The sequence below is a fragment of the Aspergillus alliaceus genome, assembly GCF_009176365.1.
Source record: "Aspergillus alliaceus strain CBS 536.65 unplaced genomic scaffold BDW43scaffold_73, whole genome shotgun sequence".
NCBI lineage: Eukaryota > Fungi > Ascomycota > Eurotiomycetes > Eurotiales > Aspergillaceae > Aspergillus > Aspergillus alliaceus.
Window position 1 is genome coordinate 51,471 of NW_022474756.1, and position 27,989 is coordinate 79,459.

General features: G+C 44.6%; 4 protein-coding genes across 4 annotated transcripts; 1 reads left to right on the forward strand and 3 right to left on the reverse strand.

Moving 5' to 3' along the window:
• Positions 1-12,300: 12,300 nt before the first annotated feature.
• Positions 12,301-14,782, reverse strand: BDW43DRAFT_316355 (uncharacterized protein; the record flags this gene model as incomplete). Its single annotated transcript, XM_032048281.1, has 2 exons — positions 12,301-14,073; positions 14,135-14,782. 2 exons carry the CDS (start codon positions 14,780-14,782, stop codon positions 12,301-12,303), a joined length of 2,421 nt encoding a protein of 806 aa, XP_031894782.1.
• A 1,059-nt stretch (positions 14,783-15,841) lies between these two features.
• Positions 15,842-23,912, reverse strand: BDW43DRAFT_316356 (uncharacterized protein; the record flags this gene model as incomplete). Its single annotated transcript, XM_032048282.1, has 12 exons — positions 15,842-17,005; positions 17,067-18,813; positions 18,866-18,930; positions 18,984-20,270; positions 20,325-21,339; positions 21,410-21,569; positions 21,636-22,244; positions 22,314-22,519; positions 22,591-22,675; positions 22,752-23,100; positions 23,162-23,575; positions 23,625-23,912. The coding sequence occupies 12 exons, from the start codon at positions 23,910-23,912 to the stop codon at positions 15,842-15,844; spliced, it is 7,389 nt and encodes a 2,462-aa protein (XP_031894783.1).
• Positions 23,913-25,077: 1,165 nt separating this feature from the next.
• BDW43DRAFT_304253 (serine hydrolase-domain-containing protein) lies at positions 25,078-25,584 on the forward strand (the record flags this gene model as incomplete). Its single annotated transcript, XM_032045571.1, has 1 exon — positions 25,078-25,584. One exon carries the CDS (start codon positions 25,078-25,080, stop codon positions 25,582-25,584), a length of 507 nt encoding a protein of 168 aa, XP_031894784.1.
• A 676-nt stretch (positions 25,585-26,260) lies between these two features.
• Positions 26,261-27,989, reverse strand: BDW43DRAFT_323409 (uncharacterized protein; the record flags this gene model as incomplete). The annotated part of the gene is made up of 3 exons (XM_032049739.1): positions 26,261-26,412; positions 26,471-27,637; positions 27,692-27,989. The coding sequence occupies 3 exons, from the start codon at positions 27,987-27,989 to the stop codon at positions 26,261-26,263; spliced, it is 1,617 nt and encodes a 538-aa protein (XP_031894785.1).

The window sequence follows — 27,989 nt, forward strand, 5'->3', positions numbered from 1 at the left end:
TTTTATCTGATATTATTCCAGTAATAGCTTGTTTTTTTATACTTAAATTTTTATATCAATACTCAATATAGTATACTTGCTCTCCAATGCAGTTTCAAGCTTTAATATTTATCTGTCTATCTATAATAAATGAACTAAAAGTAATAGAAATCTATAAATTTAAATATGTAAAATTACATCGAGATCTTCTGGCCAGCATTTATACAAATCTGGAACTATATATAATACTACTCCTCTGAGACAGTAAATTCTACATTTATCAATTATTCTGGAAGAGTGTATATAGCTTTCTTTTATTTATATTCAGTAAAAAATAGATAAATGCAACATAATCTTTTTATACTATATAAGAAACAGGCCAAAAAGCATTATAAGCAGAGGCTCCTGCATTTTAAAAATCATATATATAATAACAATAATCAGCCAGATTACTAAAAGCAACCAAAAAAAAGCTTTCTCTATACTATTCATTGGTATGTAAATTCCTTACAGTCAATTCCTTTACCCCTTCAAAGCCGCAAGCCGCAACTACTTTGTAAATGGAATATACAGCAAATCTTATAAAATTTTAGACCTTTAAACCTATAAAAAGCTTGGAGCAAAGCTTGGTTACACTACAATTACCTGCTTGCAATCTTACAGCTGCAACTGGTAGATAAAGCTTTAATATTATAATAAGATTTCCATCTATTAGAGTTATAATTGATTTGGTTGAATCTTTCAGGTATAGACTGGTTATTAGGCTGACCGTTGGGACGGGATAATCCCAGGGATTCCGGGATGGGATGGGATTTTGGGATTTTGGGATGGGAATGTTACGCCCGGGTATTCAGTCAAGAGCTCTATGAGTGTTAGCTGCCTTGCGTAGCGCGGAGACTAACCCTGAACGATAAATCTGCTATGATTCCGTGACTGTGAACGACGATGGTTCCAAATATGATCCTATCCAGGATCCAATGATATGACCTAATCCAAGGTCCGACGATATGCGATACTGTTCCGTGGATAGCTCAAGTCCAAAAGGCCAGGCCTACTAAGTACGTATACTCAGTAGTTAAGGAAGTGCGAACGAGTCGAATACTAACTTGATACTGAAGGTGTATCCGAAGTAACAATTGTAATTGATCATGAAGAACTAAACTAAGTACATGAATAAGTGTTCTTATATATCCCTGTCTCTCATGTTGCTGCCATGATATATTATGTTACCGATATGTCATATCATGTCACTGACATGTTCCAATCGTAGCGCCGCCATGATATAGCTTGTTGGTGACATGTTCTTGGTCACGTGATCTGTCAATTATGTGTACACGATAGTTGCTCACATAAGTGGGTGTTCCTTGGTGCTTTTCCTTTCTCAGCACTAGTGTCTGGCTTCCTGACCGTTGTGTCACTGGTTCTGCCGTCCGGGACCGCGCCCGATAAGTGCACTAGACAAGGGTCTATAATATTACTCCCCCTCCTTTAAGCTTTTATCCTTAAAAGTATATAAATTTGCGGGTGTTCCTCTTCAAGGTAAGTTACCTAGTAATATTTTCTGATTTCTCTTTTATCTATGGGAATTGTTATTTGGACGAGACGATAGTTATTTGGACGAGACGCTATACTATAATAGGAAGGTAAATCCAATCATGTGATCATAAAACCGCACTAGTAAATCCCTTTCAAATCCATATATACGATATCTCCTTAAAAAAGGTGCTTCCTAAAAGGCTTATAAAAAGTGCTTAAAATGGATGATTTTCTTGATGATTATGAGATTATTTTCTCTGACCAATCAGAGCCTGAGGATCAAAATGAAAATAATGAGAATATTATCCCAGAGCCGCCTTTATCTCAGTCATTTAGCTCAGCAGATAAGGCTTTCAACTTACTACAGGCCTTTAGTCTAATCAATGGCTTTGCAATTGTTCGACGTCACTCTACTAAGGATAAACAAACTGGAATCCTTAGATATATTGATATAGCCTGCGATAGAGGCCGTATAGCAGAGAATCAGTCTCAGGGAATCCGTGTTGGCCGGTCTTGATGAATTGACTGCCCCTTTACTGCACGGCTTAAATATAACCCTACATTTGATGTGTGGTATCTGACTATTCAAGAAGGCTGTCATAACCATAGTCCAGTGGATATATCAGTACTTCCAGCTCACCGGCGGAGTGAGCTTCGCAAGCGGTATAACTAGATTATTAGAATACTTAATAAAGGCCTTCCAATATGCTATATTATATCTGTTCTACACCGGGAAGGCCGTGTACAGTTGATTAGAGCCCGAGATCTCTACAACATGCGATATAGGGTTGATATTGAACGCCTTAATGGCCGTACACTTATTCAAGCCTTAATCAGCTCAATACCACGTGAAGGCAATTGGTATATAAAATATCAGGTACATGAGAATCGTCATGTTTCTGCAGTCTTTCTCAGTCATCGATCATCAATTAAGAATCTACATAGAAATCCCTACATTTTAATAATGGACTGTACATACCAAACAAACCGATATAATATGCCGCTTTTCAGTATTATTGGTTTAACACCACAGGGAGACACTTTCTATATTGCTTTTGGCTTTATATCAGATAAGCGAGAAGGCTCATTCCACTATATAATAGAGCACCTTGCTGATATTTATACCTTTCTACAACTTTAACCGCCAACTGCAGTGGTCACTGATAAGGATAACTCTTTATTAAGTGCTATACAAAATATATAGCCATCTACTGCCTCACTTTTATGTATATGGCATATTAATAAGAACATCCTTAGTCATGCAAAATAGGCTATACGCGATTATTTACTTATATAATCTACAGAGACAGCGACCAATGAGAAAGAGTTTCTTAAGGAGATTGATACTCAATAGAAGACTATGCTAGCTGATTGATATAGTGTTATTACTGCCTGATTTATTGAAGTAAAAGACTATAAATGGGCCTGTTTTAAGCGGACATATCATTATCCTACATTTCAAAAGCTTTTACTTTATATAGAATCTGAATGGCTTCATAGTCAAACAGAAAGGGCTTTTCTCCGCTGCTATACAAATACCTATCTACATTTTGGTCAGCTGGCTACATCTCGTAGTGAGGGATCTCACTGGCGAATTAAACGAGATCTCCAAAGCTCTTTAGGTAATCTACTCAATGTGGTCAGATCAATTAAGCATACGATCACCAATCATCATCTTCAGATTGAGCAAGCACTTGCAGATGAGCGTATTCAGGTATCTAGTGATCTACAGGCTGAATCACTATTCCACAATATTATTCATCATATTTTAACCTATTGCGCTGAATAAGGTGCTTAGCATACAAAACCGCTATCTACCAATAGGCCCAGAAAAGCTGCCAATTGAACATTGTACAGGGATTACTACTAAAACATTAGGAATCCCTTGTATTCATATCATTCTACATTATCGTGTATCTAGAGAGCCATTGCCTATCTCAACCTTCCATTCTCAGTGACTAATATCATGGGATGATCCGCCTGAGCCGATTGATCTATCTAATCTAGATCCAGATCCACTAATTGAATGGCCTCATCTACTGGAACCGCTGGTTATACGGGCACGTGGGAGGCCTAGAGGTTCTAGGAATCGAGAGATCTCAGGCTTTGAACGGACTGAGCAAGCGCTCCGGCAGCAAGGTGCTCAGGCAGGCACTCAGGCAGGCAATAATCCTATTATAGTAGAAGATCCTTCCTAAATAGGAAAGATCAAAAGCTTCAAAGCCATCGAGTAGGCCAATATACAGTATTACCAATACACGGTATATCGCCTTCCTATCATGCATGGAGTACCTCCCCGGCCTGCATACGTACGAGAAATGGCCAATATTCTGCTTTCAAAGCATGATACTACTTCTTCTCCTACTACTGTAGGAAAGAAATGGGTATACAACTTTACCAGGCGTACACCTGAGCTTAAATCCTGCTTTGCACGTCACTATAACTATCAACGTGCTAAAGTAGAGGATCCTAAAGTTCTAGGTGCTTGGTTTGAGCAGGTAAATGAGACTATTCAGAAGTACAGTATAGCTTCAAGTAATATCTACAATTTCGACAAAACAGGATTTGCAATGGGCCTGATAGCTGCAGCCAAAGTTATTTCTAGATCTGATGTGCCAGGCAAGCCGTTTTTATTGCAGCCAGGGAACTGGGAATGGGTTACCGCTATAGAATGTATATGTTCTAATGGATGGGCTCTATCTCCCTGTATTATTTTTAAAGGCAAGGTGCATATAGAGGCCTAGTATAAGAATAATAAGGTTTCTTCTAATTGGAGGATCGAGGTCAGTCCTAATGGCTGGACAAGCAATGAAATTGGCCTATGTTGGCTATAGAAGCATTTTATTCCTCTTACTACCGGCTGATCCGTGGGAAAATACTGTTTACTTATTCTAGATAGCCATAATAGTCATCTAATGCCTCAATTTAATTAGATCTACACAGAAAATGATATTATACTAATCTACATGCCTGCGCACGCTTCTTATAAGCTTCAACTGCTTGATATTACTGTTTTCTCGCCTTTAAAAGGCGTGTATAGAGAACTGGTTAAATTTAAAATACGCTGCGGGCGTAATTATATCAATAAACTTGATTTCTTAGCTGCATATCCTAAGGCCCATACAGAGGCCTTTACCAGTAGCAATATTTATAGTGCTTTTAGAGTTACTGGCCTAGTTTCTCTGTCTCCTGAGCGCGTTCTATCTCAGCTGACAGTTCAGCTTAAGACTCCTACATCTCCAGGTAGTAGACCCAGCAGCCAGGGTAGTTCAATACCTAAAATACCTCATACAGTTAAGCAGCTGGAGAAGTCAGAATCTAGCTTTAAAAAGCTACTTAAGAATCAGTTTACAGTCCTGATTTACCTATTAAAGCTTGCCTAAATCAAATAATGAAAGGCGCTGAACAAGCTTTATATAATACAACAATATTAAAGTATCAACTTAAGCAAAATCAGACTAAAAACAAAAGGCTGATTAAAAAGTAAAAGCACTCTACTAAATAGATTACTTTTGAAGAAGACACATCAGTATCCGAAGCCTGAATTCTTATAGAGTACTGAAAACAGGCAGATGAAGCCATACAGGCAGATAGGGTTCTGCCTACTGAATCGGTTCCTAGGCGCGCCCCATCTAAATGTTCTGGCTGTGGTGTACAGGGTCATAAAATCACGCACTGCCCGAGTCGATAGAAATACTCATTTTTATATAGAAGTCTAAATTCATGGTGTTTTGATCATTTTAATTTTTCATGTAGTGGGTGGTGCGCAGGGTGCTTACGTGCGCAGGGTCCTTACCGATTAACGTAATCAGTAAACGAGCCGCCACTGCAAACGAGCCGCCATCCCTACCCCCATATAAAAGATTAAAATAGTCAAAACACCATGAATTCAGACTTCTATATAGTAATGAGTAGTTCTATCGATTCAGGCAGTGCGTAACTTTATGACCCTGTACACCACAGCCAGAACATCTAAATGGGGCGCGTTTAGGAGCTGATTCAGTAGGCAGAACCCTATCTACCTGTATAGCTTCATCTGCCTGATTTCGGTGCTCTATAAGGAGTCGGGCTTCAGATACTGATGTGCCTTCTTCAAAAATAATCTATTTAGTAGAGCGCTTTTACTTTTTAGTCTTCTCTTTATATATAGTCTGATATTGCTTAAATTCATGCTTCAATATTGTTGCATTATATAAGGCTTGTTCAGTACCTTTTATTATTTGATTTAGGCAAGCTTTAATAGGTGAATCAGGACTGCTATACCAATTCTTAAGCAGTATTTTAAAGCTAGTTTCTGACTTTTTCAGCTGCTTGACTGTATGAGGCATTTTAGGCGCTGAGCTGCCTTGACTGCTAGATCTACTATCTAGAGATGTAGAAGTCTTAAGCTGAACTGCCAGCTGAGATAGAACGCGCTCAGGAAATAGAGGAACTAGGCCAGTAGCTCTAAAAGCACTATAAATATTGCTACTGGTAAAGACCTCTGTATGGGCCTTAGGATATGCCTTTAAGAAATTGAGTTTATTGATATAATAAAGCCCGCAGCATATCTTAGTTTTAACCAGGCCTCCATACGCGTGTTTTAAAGGCGAGAAAACAGCAATATCAAGTGATTAAAGCTTATAAGAAGCATACACAGGCATATATATTGGTATAATATTATTTTCTGCACAGATCTGATCAAATTAAGGCATTAGATGGCTATCATGGCTATCTAGAATAAGTAAACTGTATTTCCCTACAGATCAGCCGGCAGTAAGAGGTATAAAATGATTCTGCAGCCAATATAGGCTAATCTTATTGCTTATCCAGCTATTAGAACTGACCTCGATTCTCTAATTAGAAGGAACCCTATTATTCTCGTACCAGGCCTCTATATGCACCTTACCTTTAAAAATAATACAGGGAGGTAGAGCCCATTCATTAGAACTAATATATTCTATGGCAGTAACCCATTCCCGGTTCCCTGGCTGCAATAAAAATGGCTTGTCTGGCACATCAGATCTAGTAATAACTTTGGCTGCAGCTATCAGACCCATTGCAAACCCCGTTTCATCAAAATTGTAGATATCGCTTGAAGCTATGCCATATTTTTAAATAGCCTTATCTACCTGCTTAAACCAAGCGCCCAGAACCTTAGGATCCTCTACTTTAGCACGTTGATAGTTATAGCGACGTGCAAAGCAGGTTTTAAGCTCAGGTGTACGCTTGGTAAAGTTGTATACCCATTCCTCTCCTACAGTAGTAGGGGGAGAAGTAGTATCACGCTTTGAAAGCAGAATATTAGCCATTTCTCGTACGTGTGCAGGCCGAGGCGGTACTCCACGTTTATCTAGTGATAGAATCCATTTCTTAAGCGATTCCTCTTCACTAGTAGTCAATTTATGACCATTGGCACGCTGCTCGCCTCTAAAAGAGGCTCCTTTTAGGCGATCACGTAATGTAGAACGAGATATATTGAAAACCTCAGCTGCCCTTTTCACAGTACTAATTTCATTGCTTTTTATAGCTGATATGGCCAGTAGGATTCTACCTTCCTGTTCAATGCGTGATTTTGATGATTTAGGCATTTTTGGTGGCATGGCTGGTGTTTTAATCATCTAAGAAATTGAGGCGCGTTGAAAACGCGTGTGGTGGCGGCTCGTTTGCAGTGGCGGCTCCTTTACCGATTACGTTACGTTAAGACACAAGAGAAGTTACATAATCAAAAGACTGCGGCATCTGAGACCAAGGCGGAGTACACAGGTCAACCGAGCTACTCTGAAGTCTCGCGTGACCCATACCACCAACACGTGACTGCCAAGCCAATTACTCAGCAGCTTGATCTCGCGTGACCTATTTAATACTTTACATTAGTAGCCGGAATTCATTTTACCTTCACTTATTTTATCTTTACACATCAGTATTTTCTTTAAGCACTTAGGAACTGGTTTTTAAGCAGTTTAAAGATGGAACCTACTGAGCCTAGTATTTGTCTTGATGATGACCTCTTTAGATGGGAGAACACTGACCAAGAAATAGAAGTATATTTCCCCTTTCTAAGAGAAGCGGTTCTTAATCAGTCACTAACTAGTTAGGAACCAACTATACCTATCCCTCTTACTAATGCAAAGAACTCTCCCCTTACAACACTCAAACTTGAGTATATTGATGACCTTCCAGAGTATCCAACTAGTCATATCCATGGATATACATATGTTGTTGCAGCAGGGGGACGCTCACAGACTGAAATAGAGCAGATACCATATGAAGTAAGTATAGGCTAGTGCTTTATAGGTACTTACTAACTGCTTAGAGTCAATATGCTAAGAAGCAGAGCTATGGACAGAAACGTCCTATTCATTGTCCTTTCTTATCATGCCAGGTTAAAAAATGGACCTGGAAATGCTCTGGTATCCTTGCATGCGAATATCTTAGCCCAACTCTTTTATCTTGTCATCATACATCTGTTGATGAGGCTATCTGGGAAAAAATTCAGGAATCTCAGCGTCAGATTCAAATCCTTGAGTCAGATATTCGCAAGCGGAATGCCTACAGGTAATATTAATATAACTAGTTAGGAACTGGTTTCTAACTGCTTATAGCTACTACCGCTCAAAGATTACTCTTTTTAATAAGGGCTATGCCTGTCTTAACCAGCTCCCAACATGCAAGCCAGTCTTCAAAAGATACTCACAAGTGGTATGTTTAAGTACTTCTTAACTACTTTTAAACTAGTTTCTAACTACTTAAGAATATACATGGAGAATATCCCCCCTATATCGGATGTGTTAATGAAACATATGATTTCTTATCAAAGCATCATCGAGGGGCAGTTCAAGGTCATGCAGCTATTAATCTTGAATTTCTAGAGGATCTTTTTAATAAAGATATCTTACCATCATCTGCAGAGTGTGGTTCCTTTGAACCACTATCATCTCGACGAAAGTACTGTGGTAAGTAGTTCTTAAGCAGTTTATAAGTAGTTATTAATTATTTTAGATCGTGATCATCCACAGGGCTCTGGACGTTTAAAGCATACCCCCTGCAATGTTATCTTTAATGCTTTAATCCCTGTGGATATCTCTCAATGTCCATATATATTATTTACATCTCACGGTGTCCATAAGCATCCTCCACCACCTCCAACTAAACCACCTGAACGGATTCTACAAGCAGTTAAGCAGATTATCCAGCAAATTCAGGATCCAAGTCTGACAACTGGTAAGTACTTATTAACTGGTTAATAACTAGTTACTAACTAGCTGGTATAGCACAATTCCTTCGAAGTCCCCAGCTTGAAGCCTTCTGTAAGCAGTATAATACTTCTACACTAGCAGAGATTCACTCTAGCTTCTGTAATAAGGATAGAATTACTGCAATTATTCAGAAACAACGGCTGCTTTCATATCCAAATGGTCAGGATATTAATGGGCTTATATTTCTACAAAGGATGGACCAACATATTAAGGTAAGTACTTGTTAACCAGTTAGAAACTAGTTTTTATATACTTATCTAGAATCTAGAGCTATATCCAGGAGGTGTTTCATGACTCTCAAGGCACTATGGTTTTATGTGCCTATAAAGAGCAGATTCAGCTTCTAGCTAAGCTTTCTTCATTTGAGGTAGATATGTCTTTCAAGCAAATTCACTCAAAGAATATGAACGAGGTGCTTTTTGCAACATTTCTACCTGACCAAAGCAAAAGTAAGTATTCCTAACTACTTAGTAACTAGTTACTAAGTAGTTCTTAAACAGTTATTACATTACTTCGAGTCTTTACAAGTCTAGATTCTGCTGAAGGATATTATCTACTCTTTAAAAGGGTCTTTACTATGATTCAGAAGGTTTTACAACAGCCAGTCTTATTTAACTCTATTCATGGCTCTGGAATATATGGTATTATTATTGATATGGACTCCAAACAATACTCAGGTAAGTAGTTTCTAAGTGTTTCTAAAGCAGTTAGTAACTGGTTAAGGTCTGGGCCGATATCTCTCTGAGATTGATCCTGAACACCGAGATGAAACATGGCAGTTAGAACACATAATTCTATTCTGCCGTGTTCATTTTCAACGATCAATTTTAAAGGTACTTGGTACTAGAAGTCAGGGAACCCCTCTTTGGAGCCGGATGATGAGTCTATTAGACTGTAAATCAGAGGCTGAGTATAATGAATTACTTAAGCTACTAATCAGTATTTACTCCCCTACCAAGTACCTATTAAGCACTTACTAACCACTTATTAGAGTATGAAAATCAGAATGTTAGAAACTGGGCACAGCAGAAAAACAGTCCAGTAATTAAAGCAGGCTTAAATAAAGCATGCTCTAAGATTCAACCTTATTATTTTGATTTATTACGCAATCATACTAATGCAGTTGAGCAATCACATCAAAAGTCATATGCCTCTGGAAAATATTTAACATTACTTGAGGCAGTAAAGAAGTAAGTACTTTCTAACCACTTCCTAAGCACTTATATTAAGAAATACTAATATTTATAGTTCTGCTAAACTGGATAAGGATGATATCTTACAATATCAAAATTTCCAGCAGTTAAATATTCATCATTCTTATCGGACATCAAATATGGAGACAAATTACCTACGGCATATGAGTCGAGAAAGTAAGTAAATGTCTAACTAGTTACCAAGTAATTACTAACCAGTTACTTTAGGAGGCCGTAAGCGCCGACGCTCAATGTCCTCAAGTACTTCTGAAGCCCAAAGTACTTCACAATCACTTAGAGATAGTGAAAGACCAGCTGTCTCAAGATCTTCCTCTCAAAGAGAAGATAATGAGTAAGTATCTCTAAGTACTTGGAAAATACTTCTTTAGTACTTACTAACTAATTAGGTCTATACAATCTTTACAGACGCTACATCGTGTTGCCTCAATAAATGCACTAAATTTAGAGCAGAGACGTCAGGAGCTTGAGCTTCGAAAAATGGAAATAGAACTAAAAAAGCAGGAGGAGGAAATTCGCCTGAAGCAGCTTCAGAATGAGAAGTTAGAACTAGATCTTATGGAGCGGCGAATTCAAATGCAGGAGCGACAATCAAGTAGTTAATAACCAGTTTGTAACTACCTAGTAACTGGTTAATAATTACTTGGTGTTTACCACTCTTTATATATATATATATTCCGCATAGTTACTCTTAGAGTTTACTTTCACTAATATTATAAAGCAACTGTTTTCTAATCTGTTTTAATTACTTAACCCTTCTCTTTAACCTACTACTCTTTTAAGAAGTAATCCGCGATACTTATTAACTATGAAAAATGAAAAGATTATTAACTGCTTGCAAACCAGTTATAAACTAGTTCAGGCCTCAGCACCTAGTTCATCCGCAGGAGTCGGGCAGACCGAACCACAATCAAAGGGAATAAAATAATCACATTTGTTCACGTCCTTGCAGCAGTCATTGCGCTTTCCACAAGAGTCACAAGGCACCTTATGCCTAAGCTCAACAACTTACTTGCGCATATTAGTCACATGAACCTAAGCAGTTAGCAAGCACTTATTACGTACTTTAGAGGTAGTTCAGAACTACTTAGAGTACCATCCTTTTTCATGGGCAGGATGGGAGTGGAAGGACTAGCAGTTTGAGCGCTAGAAGCACTACCCTCTACTGACTTCTGGGGTTCCGCACCAGAGAAAAGACTTTTGTAGAACTCTAAGCAGTTCCTAATCAGTTCCCAAGTACTCTATAATCAGTTGACATTACCTACTGATTGCCTTATCCATTTCCTTCTGTGTGACACGTCCACCAACCAGGCCCTCTTCCAGTTTGATGCCATCATGGATGAGCAAATGGGTACGGAGATTATTCGTCGCGGTATATTTCTTCTAAGCAGTTCCCAACCAGTTAGCAAGCACTTAGATAGACAGTAAATATACTCACCTGAGCTCTCACGCAGTCCGGGACCCGACAGAAGAGTTCACCATAGTAAATCTTCAGCTCATCGTCTTCATTCTACAAGTAGTTTAGGACCAGTTAGAAATCAGTTAGAAAGTGCTTATTAGAGGAGAAATAGCTAATTGACAAGAATAACGCGTCGTACAAAATATTTGTGGGGTAAGGCTTGGCATTTATGCCTTAGGCAGACTCCCATGACATAGGGCTGTGTGTAAGTCAGTCCCATAACAGGTTTGAGGGTCTTACATGGCGTACGGCCTAGATTTTGTCTCATTGGCGACGCGCCTGCATAGCTAGAAACTTAGTTAGGCTCTACCAGTTTATAATCTTGATTGAGATCTAGGTTAAACCCTTACACAAAGTGACGAAGCGTGGCAAGGATTGTAACTTTAAGGCCATCGTTCTGGATGAAACCAGCCGCGGTGGTCGCGACAACATGGGCACTGACATGGCTATGTCTAACTACGAATATACAATCTTGTCCAGGCTGAATAAATTCAGGCTACCAATACGCCAAACTGTTAGGGCCTAGGCCGAATCCTGCCTGAGGCACCATGTCTACTTTATTCACTGTTGATCCGTTCCTACAACATAAAATCCTATAGTTCCTGTATGATAGAATTCTTTCTTTCTCTTTTCCTTCTCTACGTTTGATTTTTCGGTAGATCGCCACTTTAGATATGAATGATATTATTTTCCAATGTGTATAGGATCATCACACAAACCGCATGACGTATTTCCTCTGAAATTTGAAAAGATACAAACAGTGTAGAGCTCATAACCTAGGAGGTTCTGTCTACAGCGAAATTCAAGCCTCGATATACTGCAACTTAGAGATCAAAGCTTTGAAAAGTAACAACCTTGGCTGTGGAGTTCAATGTAGCTAGATACTCGGCTCATGCTGTCCAGAAGCGAGTGCGAGAATTATGCGTTGAATCGGATTTTCGGGGAGTTGACCGTCGGTCCAGTCGATGTGGCCGTAACCGTTGCTATGCAAAATCTTCTCCCACAAATCGGGTTCGGCGAGGGCATGGTGTCGACCATCATTGAAGAGCCACCACCCTTCAACCAGTCCAAACACTGAATTAACCCACGGAAGCGCCTCGGTCATCTCTAGTAGAACAAGGGCGCCATCTGGATGGAGAACGCTGTGGATATTCTTGGTAGTAACGGCCAGACTCTGGGTGGCATGTATAACATTACTCGCCAGTACAACATGCTGGCTTTCCAGAAGATGATGGGGTGGAGACTTTTCGATGTCAACAACCTCGAAACTCATCCAAGGGTAGTCCTTGAATCGCTTTCTGAGCCCTGCAACTAATGAAGGGGAAATGTCGCTAGCGGTATAGTGGACGGGAACATGAGAGCGGGCGAGGAGAGGTATCATTGCTGCCGTTGTACCTCCTGTACCGGCACCTATTTCTAATATTTTAATTGGACTCTGCTGCCACTGTGGTAGATGGGCTAATAGCTGCTCCCAAAAATATTGCAGCTGGCGTAACCAGGCCACACTAACCGGGGCTTTCCCGTACAAGTCGGTGGCGAGCTCTCGGCCCTCTTCAGTGCCAAAAAGGAGATCGATAGCTTCTACCTTGCCGGACAGACAGTCAGCTAGCCTTGCCCCGGTAAGGCTGGTGAGTTTACACTCAATGGCGTGCTCAGGATACTCGGATAGAAACTCCTGTTGCAGCTGTGAAGCAGATATAGGTGACAGCGGTATGGCTGTCCGAGTTATACTAGAGCCATTCAGATCCAAAAATTGAGCATTTTGCAACAAGTTATACAAAGCATCCACAATCTTGTTATGCTTGGGGAGATGTGGGATGCGTTGGAGTGTCTGTCCGGACTGTGCAACGCGAAGTGAGCACCCCAAATGTTCAAAAGCATCAAGTGTGTAGGCGACCACTAGCTCAGTCAACCTTGGTTGAACATTATCGTAATATCCGGACAGACCGGTTGATTCAATGAATTTATCGGTTAGTAATTTTGCCTGCGTGAAGGCCTCGACTATGGAACCGGCAAGAATTTGTCCGGAAAGCGGTACATTATCGATGTCCACTGGGCTTTCAACATGGGGAAGGCTAAGAGAAGACTTGGCACTACCCTTGAGATCTTCCGCAATCTCGTGTATCAGCGCATAGGTGTCATCATCCCTCAAAGTATCCAGCGTGGAGAGGCGATGACCCGTCTCAAAGTTGACATCGTTGGCATATGCCACTTTGGCCCCGAGTTTGCGGATAAGCCATTGAGGCACAAAGTCCCAACTTCCAAAGCAGACAACGAGGGAAGGCCGAGAGGCAGAGGTTGTTTCATGCAGCTCATTAAAAAGTCTGTACCAATTGGCTTGCTCGGTCAAGATTGCGCGGGCTGTCGTATGGTTAAGATTGTCCTTGGCGTTAAGGGGCCTACCATCGGTTGAGCGCGTTCGGAAGACAAGTTGTGAGGTGTGCGGAAATCGAAAGGAAGAATCCGAGTCAAAGATATGCAAGAGAGAGGCTACCTGCTCTTCGCGCTCCCGGCAGTGAAATGGCCCACGCAAAGCGGCTTTTGTGAAGGAAAGATCAGCATCTTTTAACTTTTCCAACATCTCAGGTATATCCGCTTTCAACATGGTTAAGGTGACAAGACGAGCCGCGGAGATGGCAGACACATATGCCTAGTACAAATCCCATTAGCCCATTACTATTAGATGGAATCTTGGGAAGGGTGTGAATCACGTTTGGGAATTCCTCCAGGATCCTGTGAAATTCAGTCTCAGCACTGTGGGTTTTCCAACTGATTGCCAGGGACTGCCACTTGTCTCCACCATCGAGGTTTGTATTACCAGCATCGACAAGCGCCCCAATAGCCATGGCCATCCGGATAGCGACCGCGCCATGCTTTCGAAGGTCTGCCAGACTCGCAGAGCTTGCTACCGCAGCGGCGCTCAAGAGTCCAGTGCAGACACCCACTGTCTCCGTATCAAGTTCGAAAATATCCTGCAGACTCTCATTTGGTTTGACCGCCGCGTTGAGTTTCTCTACAAACTGTATATACTGAACAAGGTGTGCTGTCACAGCCAACGGCGTAATGAGTATATTGGGCAATGGAAACGCATTCGTAGGTAATGCGCCTTGTCTGATCCATTCATTCAAGAGCTGCAAATACCTTTGACCTTGGAATGCCCTCAAATCCGGATGCAGTTTCGAAATCTTTTGCCATTGTTGTGGTAATTGCTTTAAGATTTCCACGATCCACTGGAGATCTGGGGTCCCAAACAAGGTTGTCCGAAGTGCCTTCAAGGGCTCATCGTCAAGATTGGGGTCTTGTGGTCCAAAAACTAATGTAAGTCCCTTGTGTTCAATGGAAGAAGTCAATCCAACCATGTTAGATGCTAAATTGGCGGGTTTAATCGGGAAAAGGTTGAAGTTTCGTGTTTGGATTCAACTTGAAGTTAGAGATTCTCTGTATATGGTTCAACCGCAAAAGAAAACACAAATGCAATCTTGGATATATACCTTTCCTTCGAGAGTATGTTAATATATATGTACACATGCTTTGACTGGGCGAGGTTTCCTAACTCCGGGTCTACTCCGGCCCGCTGATGCCGATACCAACGACCAATTTATTAATTATAGAATCTAGGCACGGATCTCCCTGTCATAAGTGCCGAGATTTACTTGGTGATCCTATGGATCTGAGCAGAGGTCCGTAACATGGATTTCTTCTTCTCGCATGAAAGTCCATGGCTTAGCCCTACGCGGGCCCGCGACTTGATGACAGTAACAGCGCATCCTCATGGAGTTCACTCTTTGCTGACTATGAATGTACTGAGATAACGATATCGTAAACTCAGACTCGCATGAGGATAAGATCCCGACGTCTATTTTCGTATTTCGAAAACAATTACCGTCCTTTTTCTATTTTCCCTTTCTTCAACTCTTAATCTGGCCTAGTTGCCAAACCTTAGAGGCTATAACTAGCATACTCTAGGACTTAGATACGCTATCTGCAGACTCCATAAGCTTAGGACTAGGGTTGTATCATAGGCGTGCTTCCTCTGCCGTTAGATAAGCAGGTATTTCTGTAGCGAACCCCCTACCCGCTATATATGGTCGGTTGCTGGTGGACGTAGGTCCAATCAGCTATCCAAGTAATTATCATTGTCTGGGTCCGATTGGCGTATTGCTTCGCTTTTGGGAAAAGCCCATCGTCGTTTCCTGATAATGTACAGGATGTATACCCCACGGTTCCCACATAGCTTTCCAGCTTCAAGGGAAAGCATGACATTGCCCTGATTAAGAGAGTCTTGATTTACGTACTGAGTTATCTGGAAGCCCGATAAAGTAATTTGATGGCTTCGAAAATACGTATGAAGAAAGTTCCCAACGATTAAAATTTCCCATTAACTAAAATGCATTTGTAAACGACAAGTACATACAAATCTATTTCGACTGACGCAGCGTACTCTTCTCAGATACCAAGATACCAGTGGAAGAGAATGTCGCCCCCCCCAGGATATCGAAGATCGCGATATCAGCGCCGAAATCTCTGGAGATCCAGCTTCGGATCTCAACAGCCACCAGTGAGTCCATGCCATAATGATGCATGCCCCGATCTGCTTCCATATCTCCCTCTGGGATACCGAGCGTCTTCGCGACTTTCTTAATGAGGGCCTCCGCAACAATATCACCGGCTTCCGCTTTCGAGGCTGCTGCGATAAATTGGCCGGTATATGAGGCCTCGCCCTTGGAGCCAGCTGTGGCACCTGTATCGGTGCTCGCACTTGGAAGCTGATACAAGAGCCGGAATAGCGGCTGGCGCATCCAATTGGGTTCCTCCCTATCCGCCGCACGTATGGTAGCTGGATTATTGAGGCCAACAAGTGGCTGACACTCCAATGGCGTCAGCAAAGATGAAGAACAAAAGTAATCCAGGAGAGGGAAAAGGTCTTCTGGCTTCATCTTAATGTAGTATCCAACCCCTTTCCACCTTTCGACAAGTGCCTCGTCATTGGCTATGTACCCTGCATCCTCAAATAAACCCAGATCGATAGACGTCGCCCTTTGACCTCGTGCAACACGGTACTGCGCGATGGAATCCAGGTATGTGTTACCAGCGGCGTAATTTGCCAAGGTACCGAATCCACCGATGCCGGAAATAGAGGACATCATGATGAAGAAGTCCAGATCATTAGGGAGGACGGCGTGCAGGTTCCACGTGCCGATCACTTTGGAGTCCAAGCCATCTCTCCACTCGAAGTGAGACATTTCCGCAAACATACTGTCGTGGATAACCATTGTTCCCTGAACACAGCCCTTAATCGGGGGCATCGTTCGACGGCAGCGGGCGATGACTTCACTCAACACATCAATGTCGGTAATATCACATGCCGGAGTGGCCACTTGGATCTTGAGCTCTTTGAGCTGTCGAACTAGATCCTTAGCATCTTCACTCTGAGCGCCGCGTCGGGAGAGCAAAATGAGATTTTTAGCTCCACGGCTCGCCATCCACCGAGTAACGTTTTGACCAAGGCCACCAAGACCACCTGCTATCACGTATGTTTCATTGGGGCCAAACTGGCATGTTGGTCGAGTCTGCAGAACGGTCTAGTGGTTTTCTTTCAGTCAATGACAACCCTGCGATTAGGAATGGGTAAATGGGACTAACCGATATCTGATCTTCTCCGTTCAACTCCACTACAGTTTTGCCAGTATTCTTTCCACTTTGCACATAGCGGAACGCTTGCTCCACTTCAGAAGCAGGGTAAATGTGCAATGGTTTAGAAGCATGCATGGTGCCTTCGGCAATTAGATCCATCACAGCCTTTAAGGCCTGCTGTAAGAGATACGGGCGTTCCACCATGATGGCGGCCAAGTCGACAGCACTGAAACTCACGTTCCGAGCAAAATGGTACATTGGGAGTGTATTGTGCGCGAGAATGTCCTTAATTCCAATTTCAATAAATCTTCCATAAGGTGCAACGCTTTCCCATGAAGCCACCAGTGCCTCGCCAGATAATGAGTTCAGTACGACATCAACGCCACGGTCGTTGGTCATTCGTTTGACTCCATCGGCAAAGGAGATATCGCGACTGTAGAAAATGTGATCGTCGTCTATGCCGTAGAGTTCACTGAGTAACTGCTTCTTCTCTTCGGAACTAACAGTGGTGAAGACTTCAGCACCCAGATATTGGGCGATCTGAATAGCAGCTTGACCAGTTCCTCCAGCTCCCGAGTGAATAAGCACGGATTCTCCATGCTGCAGTCGTGCGACTTCGTGCAATGCGTGATATGCAGTCGCAAAGTTTGTCGGGATCGCCGCTGCTTCAGCAAATGACAGAGTATCCGGTATCTTCACAACTCCTTCCTGCTGAGAGCGCACGTAGGTCTGGAAACTTCCGGTTTTACAGGCGGCGACGCGGTCTCCTATCTTTAAATGGGAGTCTCTCGGGGCGCGGCGCACAATACCAGCGCACTCCAGCCCGATGGTAGCTTGGTCAACACGTCCTAGGGCAACTAAACAGTCCTTAAAGTTGATGCCAACTGCTTTCACCTCAACTTCCACTTCATCCGGAGCGAGTGGCAGCTCATGACTGTCGTCTTCGAGGAAGTGAAGGCTATCAAGTAGTCCTGGAGAGGCAACATGAAGCTTCAAGGGTGGTGCTTGGCTAATGGTTTGAACTTTAACATGATGAGATGTCTCCTTGGCAGTAATCTTTCGTCCCAGCTTGTTGGCTTCTACCAATCGATTCACGTGGAGCATTCCGTCCCGCTCGACATATTCCGGTTCGTATGTGTCGGCCGTGTTGCAAGTGGTCGAGGTAAGCACACGAGCAATATTCTCCGCCTGCGATGCGGGATTGTGGCCTTCAAGAGCTAGTGTAACGAATTTGAGCGGATAGTGCTCGGTGCGAAGGACACGAGAAAGACCTTGCACTACTCCAAAGTCTGGTGACTGCTCTACTGTGCGAGTGGCCCAGACGATATGCTTTGCAGAACCGGTAAGCTTCTGTATGGTTGTATAAATTCCTTCCCTCATGGCGTTTAGGACTGGATATTCCAATTCGAGGAGGACGATGTAGACGTTCTCATCGGAACGTTCCATGGAGGCGGCCTTTGAGAGGGAAACAACCTCATATTGTTCGTACCGTACCAGACTTGACTTCTGCAGTATATCATTCAGGCGATTGGCAATATCCTGTTGAACCGCCGAGTTGTCCTCAGCAACAACTACAACGTTGCGGATAGGGCGCTTATCTGATGGCTCAGCTGTCAAGGCAGTAGAAATAATATTATCCTGTAGATCGATGTCAACCCCACTAAATCCATTTTCCAAAAGAATATTGTGCCAATCGCCGGCAGGCAAAGGTTTTGCCTCCTGTGGGGATCCTCGATAGAGTACCAGTTTGCCCTCCCTAGCATGTGTTAGTCGCAAGGTATCACTATCTTAGTTAGCTCAACACTTACGGTTTAAGAAGACTTCGCATGTTTTGTATCGCTGGATTGGAATCAGGAAGAGGAGTAATGCCCTGCTGTTACTTTATTTAGCCGTAGATTATGGGGCGAGAGTGCTTTGTCAAGTTACCTCTGATGCGATAATCAGGTCGTATACTCCTAATTCCAATCCCTGGTCCCGCACATTTTTCTGGATATCTAGGGCCTTCAACCCTATGTGCCCCTTCTGGTCCTTGAGCCTGTCTCGCACTGCTTCTAGAAGTGATTCAGTGCTGCTGATGAAGTCATATTGTGCATATCTAGGGATGCACGGCTCAACCTCGTCACGAGGTGCAAAGGAACTAAGGGCAAGCTCTGTCATATCACATGTTTCTCCGCCTATCTCGAGCACTTTTAAACTAGGGTTCTTGTGACCAAGTAGATCAAAATAGCCCTTGAGTTTTTCAGGAGAACTTTTACCCCTTTTCTCCAGATAGCCCTGGATCTCTAGTGGAGTATTTACCTCCATGTCAGGTTCAAAACCAATATAGTAGTAACTTTGCCGCTGCCTTTGACTTGGTGAGCTTTCCTCGCCCTGGTTGGCAATAGCCGTTGCTTCGAACCCATCGATAAACATACGACGGCAGTTGTTCGCTCCAAGCACAAAGAGGGAAGACGTCAGCCCTCGGCGGCCTTCCCACTGTGACTTTGCATGAGCTTTAACAACGGAATCTGACTCGAGATAGCTCAAGCCATCCTTTGACAGCCAGAGTTTGTTGATACGCGTCGGAACCATGCTCGGGATTGGTGTTTTTCCACCGTTCATCATGGCCACAATTCCCAGTTGCAGAACGCCATCCAAGGTTGTGGGATGGATTACATGGGGCTGGGTTGGATGTTTAGTATCCTGAGAGCCCCGGAAAAGAGCAACATTGGAGGTAGCGCCTCCTTTACCATCGTAGGTGATCTGGTTCAATGACCGGAATGATGGGCCGTAACTCAGACCATGGCGATCCAAGGAACTGTACATGTAATCCGAGTCAGCGTGCATTGAAGTAGCGACGCTGTCCATATACGTTTTCCTCAGTGCGAAGTCGATGCTCCTTGCTTCCTTTCCATTGTCCACGGCATTCTGGGCCTCGCTTTGATACTCGATCTGGATAGCGCCACGGCAATGTTCAACCCAATCATCGTCCTTAACCGTAAATAGGCGGAACTCTGACCACGATGGATCCTTGTCAGAACTCTCTTGAACAGACCGGAGGTAGAACATTGTCTCGATGCCCTCTGGACCGGCAGGTATAGCCAAGGCCCTCTGAAACGAAACGTCCCGGAGTTTGAATGCGGCAATATTCTCTGGCTTGTCTGCAATCTGGTTGGCACCCTCGATGGCCATTGCCAACATCCCAGCTGCGGGATAAAGCGTGGTTCCGTTAATCTAAGTCCCAATTAGTCTTCCTATACTCAATGGTAGGTTGTGAGCAGTTGTAACCTTGTGATCCTCAACCCATGGAATTTCGCTAGCCCGTATCACGTTCCGCCATCTCGCCTCGCGCGGGTTCCAGTCTTGCACAGGGGCACCCAGTAAGTCCAGTCGAGGATGCTTCCTAAGCCTGTGAGCTTTACTGAAGCGACTCTCGTGCCAGTATGCTTGAGAATGGTTAAACGGGTATGGTGGCAAATCTGACAGAGTGACCAAGTTCGAGGTGTTTTTCCCGAGCTGGTTCACCTCGTTCAAGCTGACAGGGTAGCCGGCGCAATACAGATGCCCCACGGCCTCCAGGACGGTGCTTGTGGCTGGAACGTTCCGCACCAGTAAAGAGTTATAGGCAATATCTCCGGTCTTCCCGATAGACTTCAAAATATCTCTCGTTGGTCCTTGCAGCGCGGAATGCGGTCCCACTTCCATCAGGCGTGTCACATTGACCGCGTTCCGATGTCCACCCCCAATCTTCTTCGTCTTAGTCTTTCCCGATTGTGAACAGAGGAAGCTCAATGCCTCTGTGAACTGCACCGGGGAAACCATATTCCTGACCCAGTATTCAGCCTTGCATAGCTCCTCCGGCGTGATCCGTTGGCCAGTGACAGAGGACACCATGACTCTGGCAGGAGCCCCAAGCGGTCCCTGACCTTTCTGAAGCTCTCTGACAGCCTGTAGATATTCTGAGGCGATATCATTCATATGTGGGGAATGGTATGCCACGTTGACTTTGAGCTTCCGTGCAAAGACCTGATCTTTTTGGAGAAGCAGTTCGAGTGCATCGATCTGCTCTGCATCTCCACTAACAGTGACGTTAATAGGGCTGTTGATGCAAGCAATCACAACTTGTGGTTTAGTGAATTGAGAAGCTAGGACATCAAAGTATGGCTCGATCTGGCTCACGGAGAGGCCCACGGATATCATACCTCCGGCGACTTGCCTAGTCTTCGCTAACTTGGCTGCAAGTTTGCCTCGATAGTATGCCAGTTTCCATGCTGACTTAGACGAAATAGCCCCAATAGAATACCTTTGGCGAAAGGAAAGGATAGTCAGTTGCCATGCAAATCTAGGGCGAGTAACAGATTTATAGTACTTACGCAGCAGCGATTTCTCCCGAGCTGTGGCCCACCACGGCGGCAGGAGAGATTCCGAAACTATGGAGAAGATCGACGGCAGCCACTTGAATAGCAGTGCACAACGGCTGGCTGAACTCGGGGTCATTGACTCTGGAAGACCCTTTGTCCGCGAAAAGCTCTTCTAATCATTGGAATAGTGGTTAGAATATACGCCGTAAACAGGTCAGCAACTAGAGGTAACTCTCACCTGTCAGAGACCATGAGCATCCCAACTGACGGAAAAAGCTTTCTGCGTCCAGAAGACTGTCCTCGAAGGCGGGAAACGCAACCAGCTCTCGGCCCATGCCATACCATTGTGCTCCTTGACCTGTAAAGATGAAACCCAGATCCGGCTTTGTACTGTAGCGGATCGCCTTAGAAAGCGATGCTTTTTTCAGGCTCTCAATGGAATCGACAATCCCAAAAGCCTTCCAGGACAAGGAACTCCTCTTAGCAGTCAGTGTATAAGCTAAGTTCCTCATATATCCCTCCAACTGATCGTCAGTTAGCTGGATGTTAGAGAAATGTTCTCGATAGCTTGTCGCTAGACGCTTCAGCCCATCCTCATCTGCTGCTGACCATACAAGAAGCTTTGGGGTGGTCAGTGCGGTCTTTGACTGACTCCCAAGGACTGTATGGTAGGTAGAGTCACTGAGAGGATGTAAAGCTAATTTCGAGGGATGCCTTAACGCTTCAATGGTGGGAGGCTGTGCCACTGTCCGATGATTGCCCTTCAAGCTGTGGATTCGAAGGTAGTTATAAGCGTCATCGAGGACTGCGTGAGAATTGGCACCACCAAAACCAAATGAATTAATGCCTCAAGGATCTGTTAGCCCGTCACTGGTCTTTTGATATGATTCCTCTCGCCTGGGAAGGGGTTACTCACTTGCACGGCGTAAGCCAGTCGTTGGCCACGGTACGACTTCTTTAGGAAACTCAAGGTTCAAGTATTCGGCATCAATCTTCGGGTTCAAAGTCTTGAAATTCGCGATTGGTGGAATTGTACCATTCTCTAAGACTAAAATTGTCTTGATCAGGCCAGCGATCCCGCTGGCACCTTCAAGGTGACCGATGTTACTCTTCACCGCACCGCTAAAACAATGGTCATTAGGATTGGTACGTCGGAATGAAATGGCGACGAAACAACTTTATGGCCAACTTACATATATAAAGGGTCGTCGGCCGAACGGTATCGTCGAAAGGCAGCTCCGATAGCTGCCGACTCAATAGGATCGCCTACGGCAGTACCTATAATGCCAGTTAGCCTCGTCAAGCTTCATCAATATGTCCTAGGAGTTATTTAATTTATATTGCTAGGTCATACCTGTGCCATGAGCCTCCACATATCTTGTGTCCTGCATATCTAACCCTGCCTTTTCGTATGTATCTCTAATCAACCGTTCCTGTGCATCTCGACTGGGCTGGGTAATTCCGGGTGTCCGGCCATCCTGGTTAGAGCCTGTCGAGCGTACAATGGCACGAATAGTGTTACCATCGCGAATGGCATCTTCCAGGGGCTTAACTATCAGAACTCCGAAGCCTTCTCCTCTCGTGTACCCGTTACCGGAAGCATCGAAGCTCACGCACAGACTGTCCGGAGAAAGAAAGCCCATGTTGGAGAGTGCAAGGTTCATTTCAGGAGTGTATACTAGATTGCAACCACCAACTATGCCCTAGATTAGACTGTCAGTATATCATATCCATCAAAGGGGGAACAGCAGCGGCTCAACCCACCATGGTAGCGTTCTCATTCCAGATACCCTGACAGGCAAGATCAAAAGCAACCATACTGCTGGAGCAAGCAGTATCCACACTGATGCTAGGCCCCGCAAGATCAAAAAACCAGCTCAGTCGGTTCGCAATCATGGACGGTGCTGTGCCAGTCGCGGCGTACTTGGACATAAACAAAGGATCCGAGTTCATCATCGTCTCGTAGTCATGTGTAAAGCATCCCGTGTGTACGGAGGTTTTGGTCCCTTTGATAGACTCCATCGGTATCCCGGCATTTTCCAGGGCTCGGTATGTTGTCTCAAGCAAGATGCGATGAAGGGGATCCATTCCCGATGCTTCAGCTGGCGAGATGGAGAAGAAGGATGCATCGAATTCGCCAAGGTCCCCCTTCAAAAAGTGGCCTCCACGATTTGCGATCTATGTGTCCGTTAGTCTTCTATCCTGAAAAGATGAGAGAATGCAGTACGGTATCCCGTCGTTGAGTATCCGGGTGATAGAGAGAGTCTATCTCCAAGCGATCCTTAGGATACTCTGTCATCGCACATCTCTTCTCCAACAGCATTTCCCACAGTCCCTCTGTGGAGGTAGCATCTTCAGGGAATCTGAAGTCTAGCCCGACAATTGCGAGGGGCTTAAGTTTATCCGTGTCACCCGTCCTTGCAGCGTGGGATTGTGTGTGGACATATCCCTCGAGCGAAGAGTCGCTGTAGTGAAGTTCCTCATTGAGGTCATTAGTAAGGATGCCAGGTGCCATCTTGATAGTGAGGTTAGAGGAATGAGAGGTTCTAGAGTTCAGTGTTGAAATAGAGAGGAGCGGCCTTTGAGTTGATCTATGGGTGTACCTGATGAAGAGATGTACAGGTGCCAGATTATATATAATTCACAACAAACGGAGTCTGAACGGAAAGAAATGCAATAGATCTCCCTGCCCTATCTTACACATCATTTTCAAAGATCTCAATGGAGGCCGCGTCTGTCCAAGCCCTCGAAATGATAGGTATCCATCACGTCGAACCTTTACGTTCATGCTCACTACAACGATCTCATACTCCGTGTTTAGGGGAGCAGAACGCGAATATGTCCCGATACCTGCAGAAGATGGATTGCAACCCCGGTCCTCGCTGTCGGTAATCTATAGATTACCGGGTTGTTGGGTCCACATATCGAATTTCTACGCGGGTCCGGAGCCTCGTGTCAGCATGGCTAGCTGAGGCTCAGACCACCGCCAAATCAATAATAACAACGTACGTTTAATTTAATTCACGAAAAGGAAATACCAGATCGGTATATGAATTACCCTTTACAACTGCTGACCGCATACGGATCCATTTAGTTCCGAAATCAGCACCAAAATGTATGTACACCGAAGCACCATCACGCATTTTCAACCACAGGTCGCAGGAGGAGCCCGTTATAAGCCACCTGGTAGAAGCCGATAGGAGATATAGAGAGATACTAGGTGGCGATATAATAAAACCTGGCAAACAGAGCTTCGGTGCAAACATTTGCGAAGTACACTGCGAATAATCTCCTTCTGCAGCTATTCTACTACCGGGTCCTATTCAACATGCATTTTCTTTGCCTCCACGGTTTGGGAACGAATGCAAAGGCAGGTTCCATTCCCTCCCTTATAGAGAGGCAACCATGCTAATAGGCAAGAGATAGATCTTCGAATCCCAAACTTGTATGTATCACTTTGTTGCAACAGCCACGGCCTTTCTTCAGTACTGATACACCATAGCTGCCCTTCGTGCTGAGCTCGGCGATCACCATACCTATGACTTCCTTGAGGCCTCAATTCCTTGCCCAGTAGCGCCCGGTATGCCTCTTCATGTCGATTTTTGAAATCAGGCTTGTGCTGAAGACGTCTAGAGATCCGACAGCTCTTTGCCAATGAATACACCAATGTGAAATCCATTATGGCAACCCCACAGGAGACAGGCTTTGCCTTCTATGAGGAGAACCCAGAGAGCATGCTGACGGCCCTCGAACAGCTCGACGAGTACATTGAAGAAGAAGGTCCATTTGACGGGGTGGTTGGATTTTGCCATGGTGCGGGTGTAGCGGCTGAGTACATTATCCACAAATTCCAGCAGGATCCTGAAGGCGAACAACCTTTCAAGTGCGCCATACTTATCGGTGCGGGTATTCCCAGCAATCCAGCGGAGCTAAAACAAGGCAAGATTCGTCAGCTAAAGGTAGAGACTGACGGTGAGATCATTCGTCTGCCAACAGCGCATATCTGGGGCATCAATGATCCGGTTTACGATGTGTGTGAGAGTGTCAGCAAACTGTGCAATTCCAAGACAAGGGCTGTCTTCATCCATGACGGGATCCACGAGGTGCCCAACTATAATTCGAAGGATGGTTTGGCAGGGGCTGTCAAGATGATTCGGAGGACCGTGGATCGGGGACTATACCAGTAGTGGAGGCAGGACCGAGGGAATATATGTGGAATCAGTAGCCGAATGTAAATTTTATAAGATATCTTCTTCTCCAGTTTGGATTTTCGTTGGGTCAGTAGACTCTCATGCTCTAGAGTCTTGAGTATTTAATAAAACATGGAGGATTGTCCCACACAAAATCTGTTACTAGAACCGTTAAACTTATTCCTAAATATCTTCCCTTCCTTGCCCCCGAGCCATCACGCTGCCTTTTACGAGTTAAATCACAGTCTAGGATAGTATTGGAGGTCTACGCTCAGGTTATCTATCTGTTTAGCCACGCCTCGGCTACATAAATTTTGAGCCGGGCGACTATAAAAGAAGGTAGACATTTTTCCACCTACCACAGGCTCGCTAACCCTTTACCTAGGCGTATATGTCTTCCTACAAATGCCATCGCATCTACAATCTCTATAGCAATCCTTTTATCCTTCATAGGGTGGCCTATATAGGTACGAATGCTAATGTGTCCTGAAGTCCTGACTCTCTTCCCAAGACGGTCGCAGATTTACAACCAGAACGGTTTTCCAGGCCCCGTTTAAACGGTCTGAATACTGGACCGAAGCACCTCTAGGCTTACGGTTCAAGCTCGGTAGGAGAAAGGAAGAAATAGCAGAGTGGTACAATTGATCACGATGATATTTCCAAGGAGGAACTATTAGTTACCCCTCCCAAGTTGTACAATTTTCAACGACCAACGCTTCTTCCCAGCAATGCGAGATTGCCATAATGTAACAGACTTACATAGTCGCCGCGCAATTGTCTGCGACCACTTCGGAATGCGATTGTGCTGCACCGATCGATGCGACACTGCTGTTTGTCAGAGTTGCACTCTTCGATACAACACTCGTGGATGAGGCGGCACTACTTGAAGGTGTTATGTTGTTCGAAGAGGCCCCAGTCAGATTGATACAGGCAAAGCTCATCTTGGTGGTGGCAGGAGAAGACAGCGCATACACAGCCTGCGACAGGTCCCAGTTCATGTTCACGTATGGCCAGCAGATCCGGCCATCCGCCATCGTCACCATGTCGCCGGCAACATAGGTATTCGTGCTTTTCAGTGGGCTGCCAACCTTCTTTCCGTCAGAATCAACCTGCTGGAAGAATGTGCCAGCAAACTGTCCGCGGCACCCCATGGCCACAAAGTCGCAGGTTGGATCCGAGATCTCCTCCCAAGTCACGAGTGCGGTGGTGTCTCCAAATGTCGCGGCGTGCGCATTCGAACAATCGTTTTCGCCCTCCGTCAGCCAGGTTATCTGACTATCGCCATCTTCCGCCCCAATTTTAGAAGTCGCCTGCGCTCCGACCTTAGTGTACTTATCGGAAAACAACGAGATGGCGACATTTCGGTTGTTGGTGCGATTCTGGGAATGGGTATAGCCACTTCCCATCCACGTATTTTCCGAGATATCCATTGCTCCCCGAGAGACCCAGGCGAAGATATACCTACCGCTCTTTGCAAACCGGGCCAGAGCACTGTAGCTTCCTGACATGCCTCCCATGGGTTCCCCCGACGCCCCGTTTGTAGTATTCTCGTTGGAGATTTTCACCCCATCGTTCGACATGCCCAGTGTTTTGGTATTCAGCCAGATGGCTCCCTGATCTTCAGCGCAGATGCTTGCGAAGGGAGGCTCATCGGCTGATTCGAAGGCAATGCCTGTGTTGTGGCTACAGCCCCAGGAACTGCTGGCACCCGCGATTGTGACAAGAGTGCCATTCTCTGCGACGTATTGGATGCTATCGCCGAAATGTCCTGCTGCATCACCAGAGTAATCGGTAACGACAAAGTATGCGCCATAAAGACCCGCTTCCTTGGAATAGGCCAGGTCGCCGTTGAGATCGGGCGATGCGGAAAGGCCGTCCGTCTCGTGGACACCCGGTCCGCCCAACCACGTTTTCCATGCCTCTTTCCCATCTGTGTATCGATACAAGACGGGGACTGGAGTATCGCTGGGGGGTGCATTTATCGTTCCAGAGGGCATGGCCTCATTCGTCAAAAGAACGAAACCATCATTATGGGCAACAAGCCCACCGGCTGGGCAGCATGGTTAGCACCCACATGTAATCCCTTTATAGAAGTATCACATACCTTCCTTGGCACCGGAAACCGTAACCGATGTTCCCGTCGCTTCAAAGGTACTCACATCCACTTGCTGTACATGGACATCTGTTTCGCTCGCATCCAGATAAGCAACGTAGGCCGACTTTCCATCGGGAGAGACAGCGAATGGAGTTCGTCGATGATGGGGGTACCCAGTCCAGTAGGCCTCCTTAATAGGGTTGAAGGAGTGACTAAGTGCCAGCACGTCAGTGTATTTGTTCAGGTTGGATTCGGTCAAGTCCGCCAGCGCCAGGGAAAGCAAAGAAAGAACGACAACCCCTCGCAT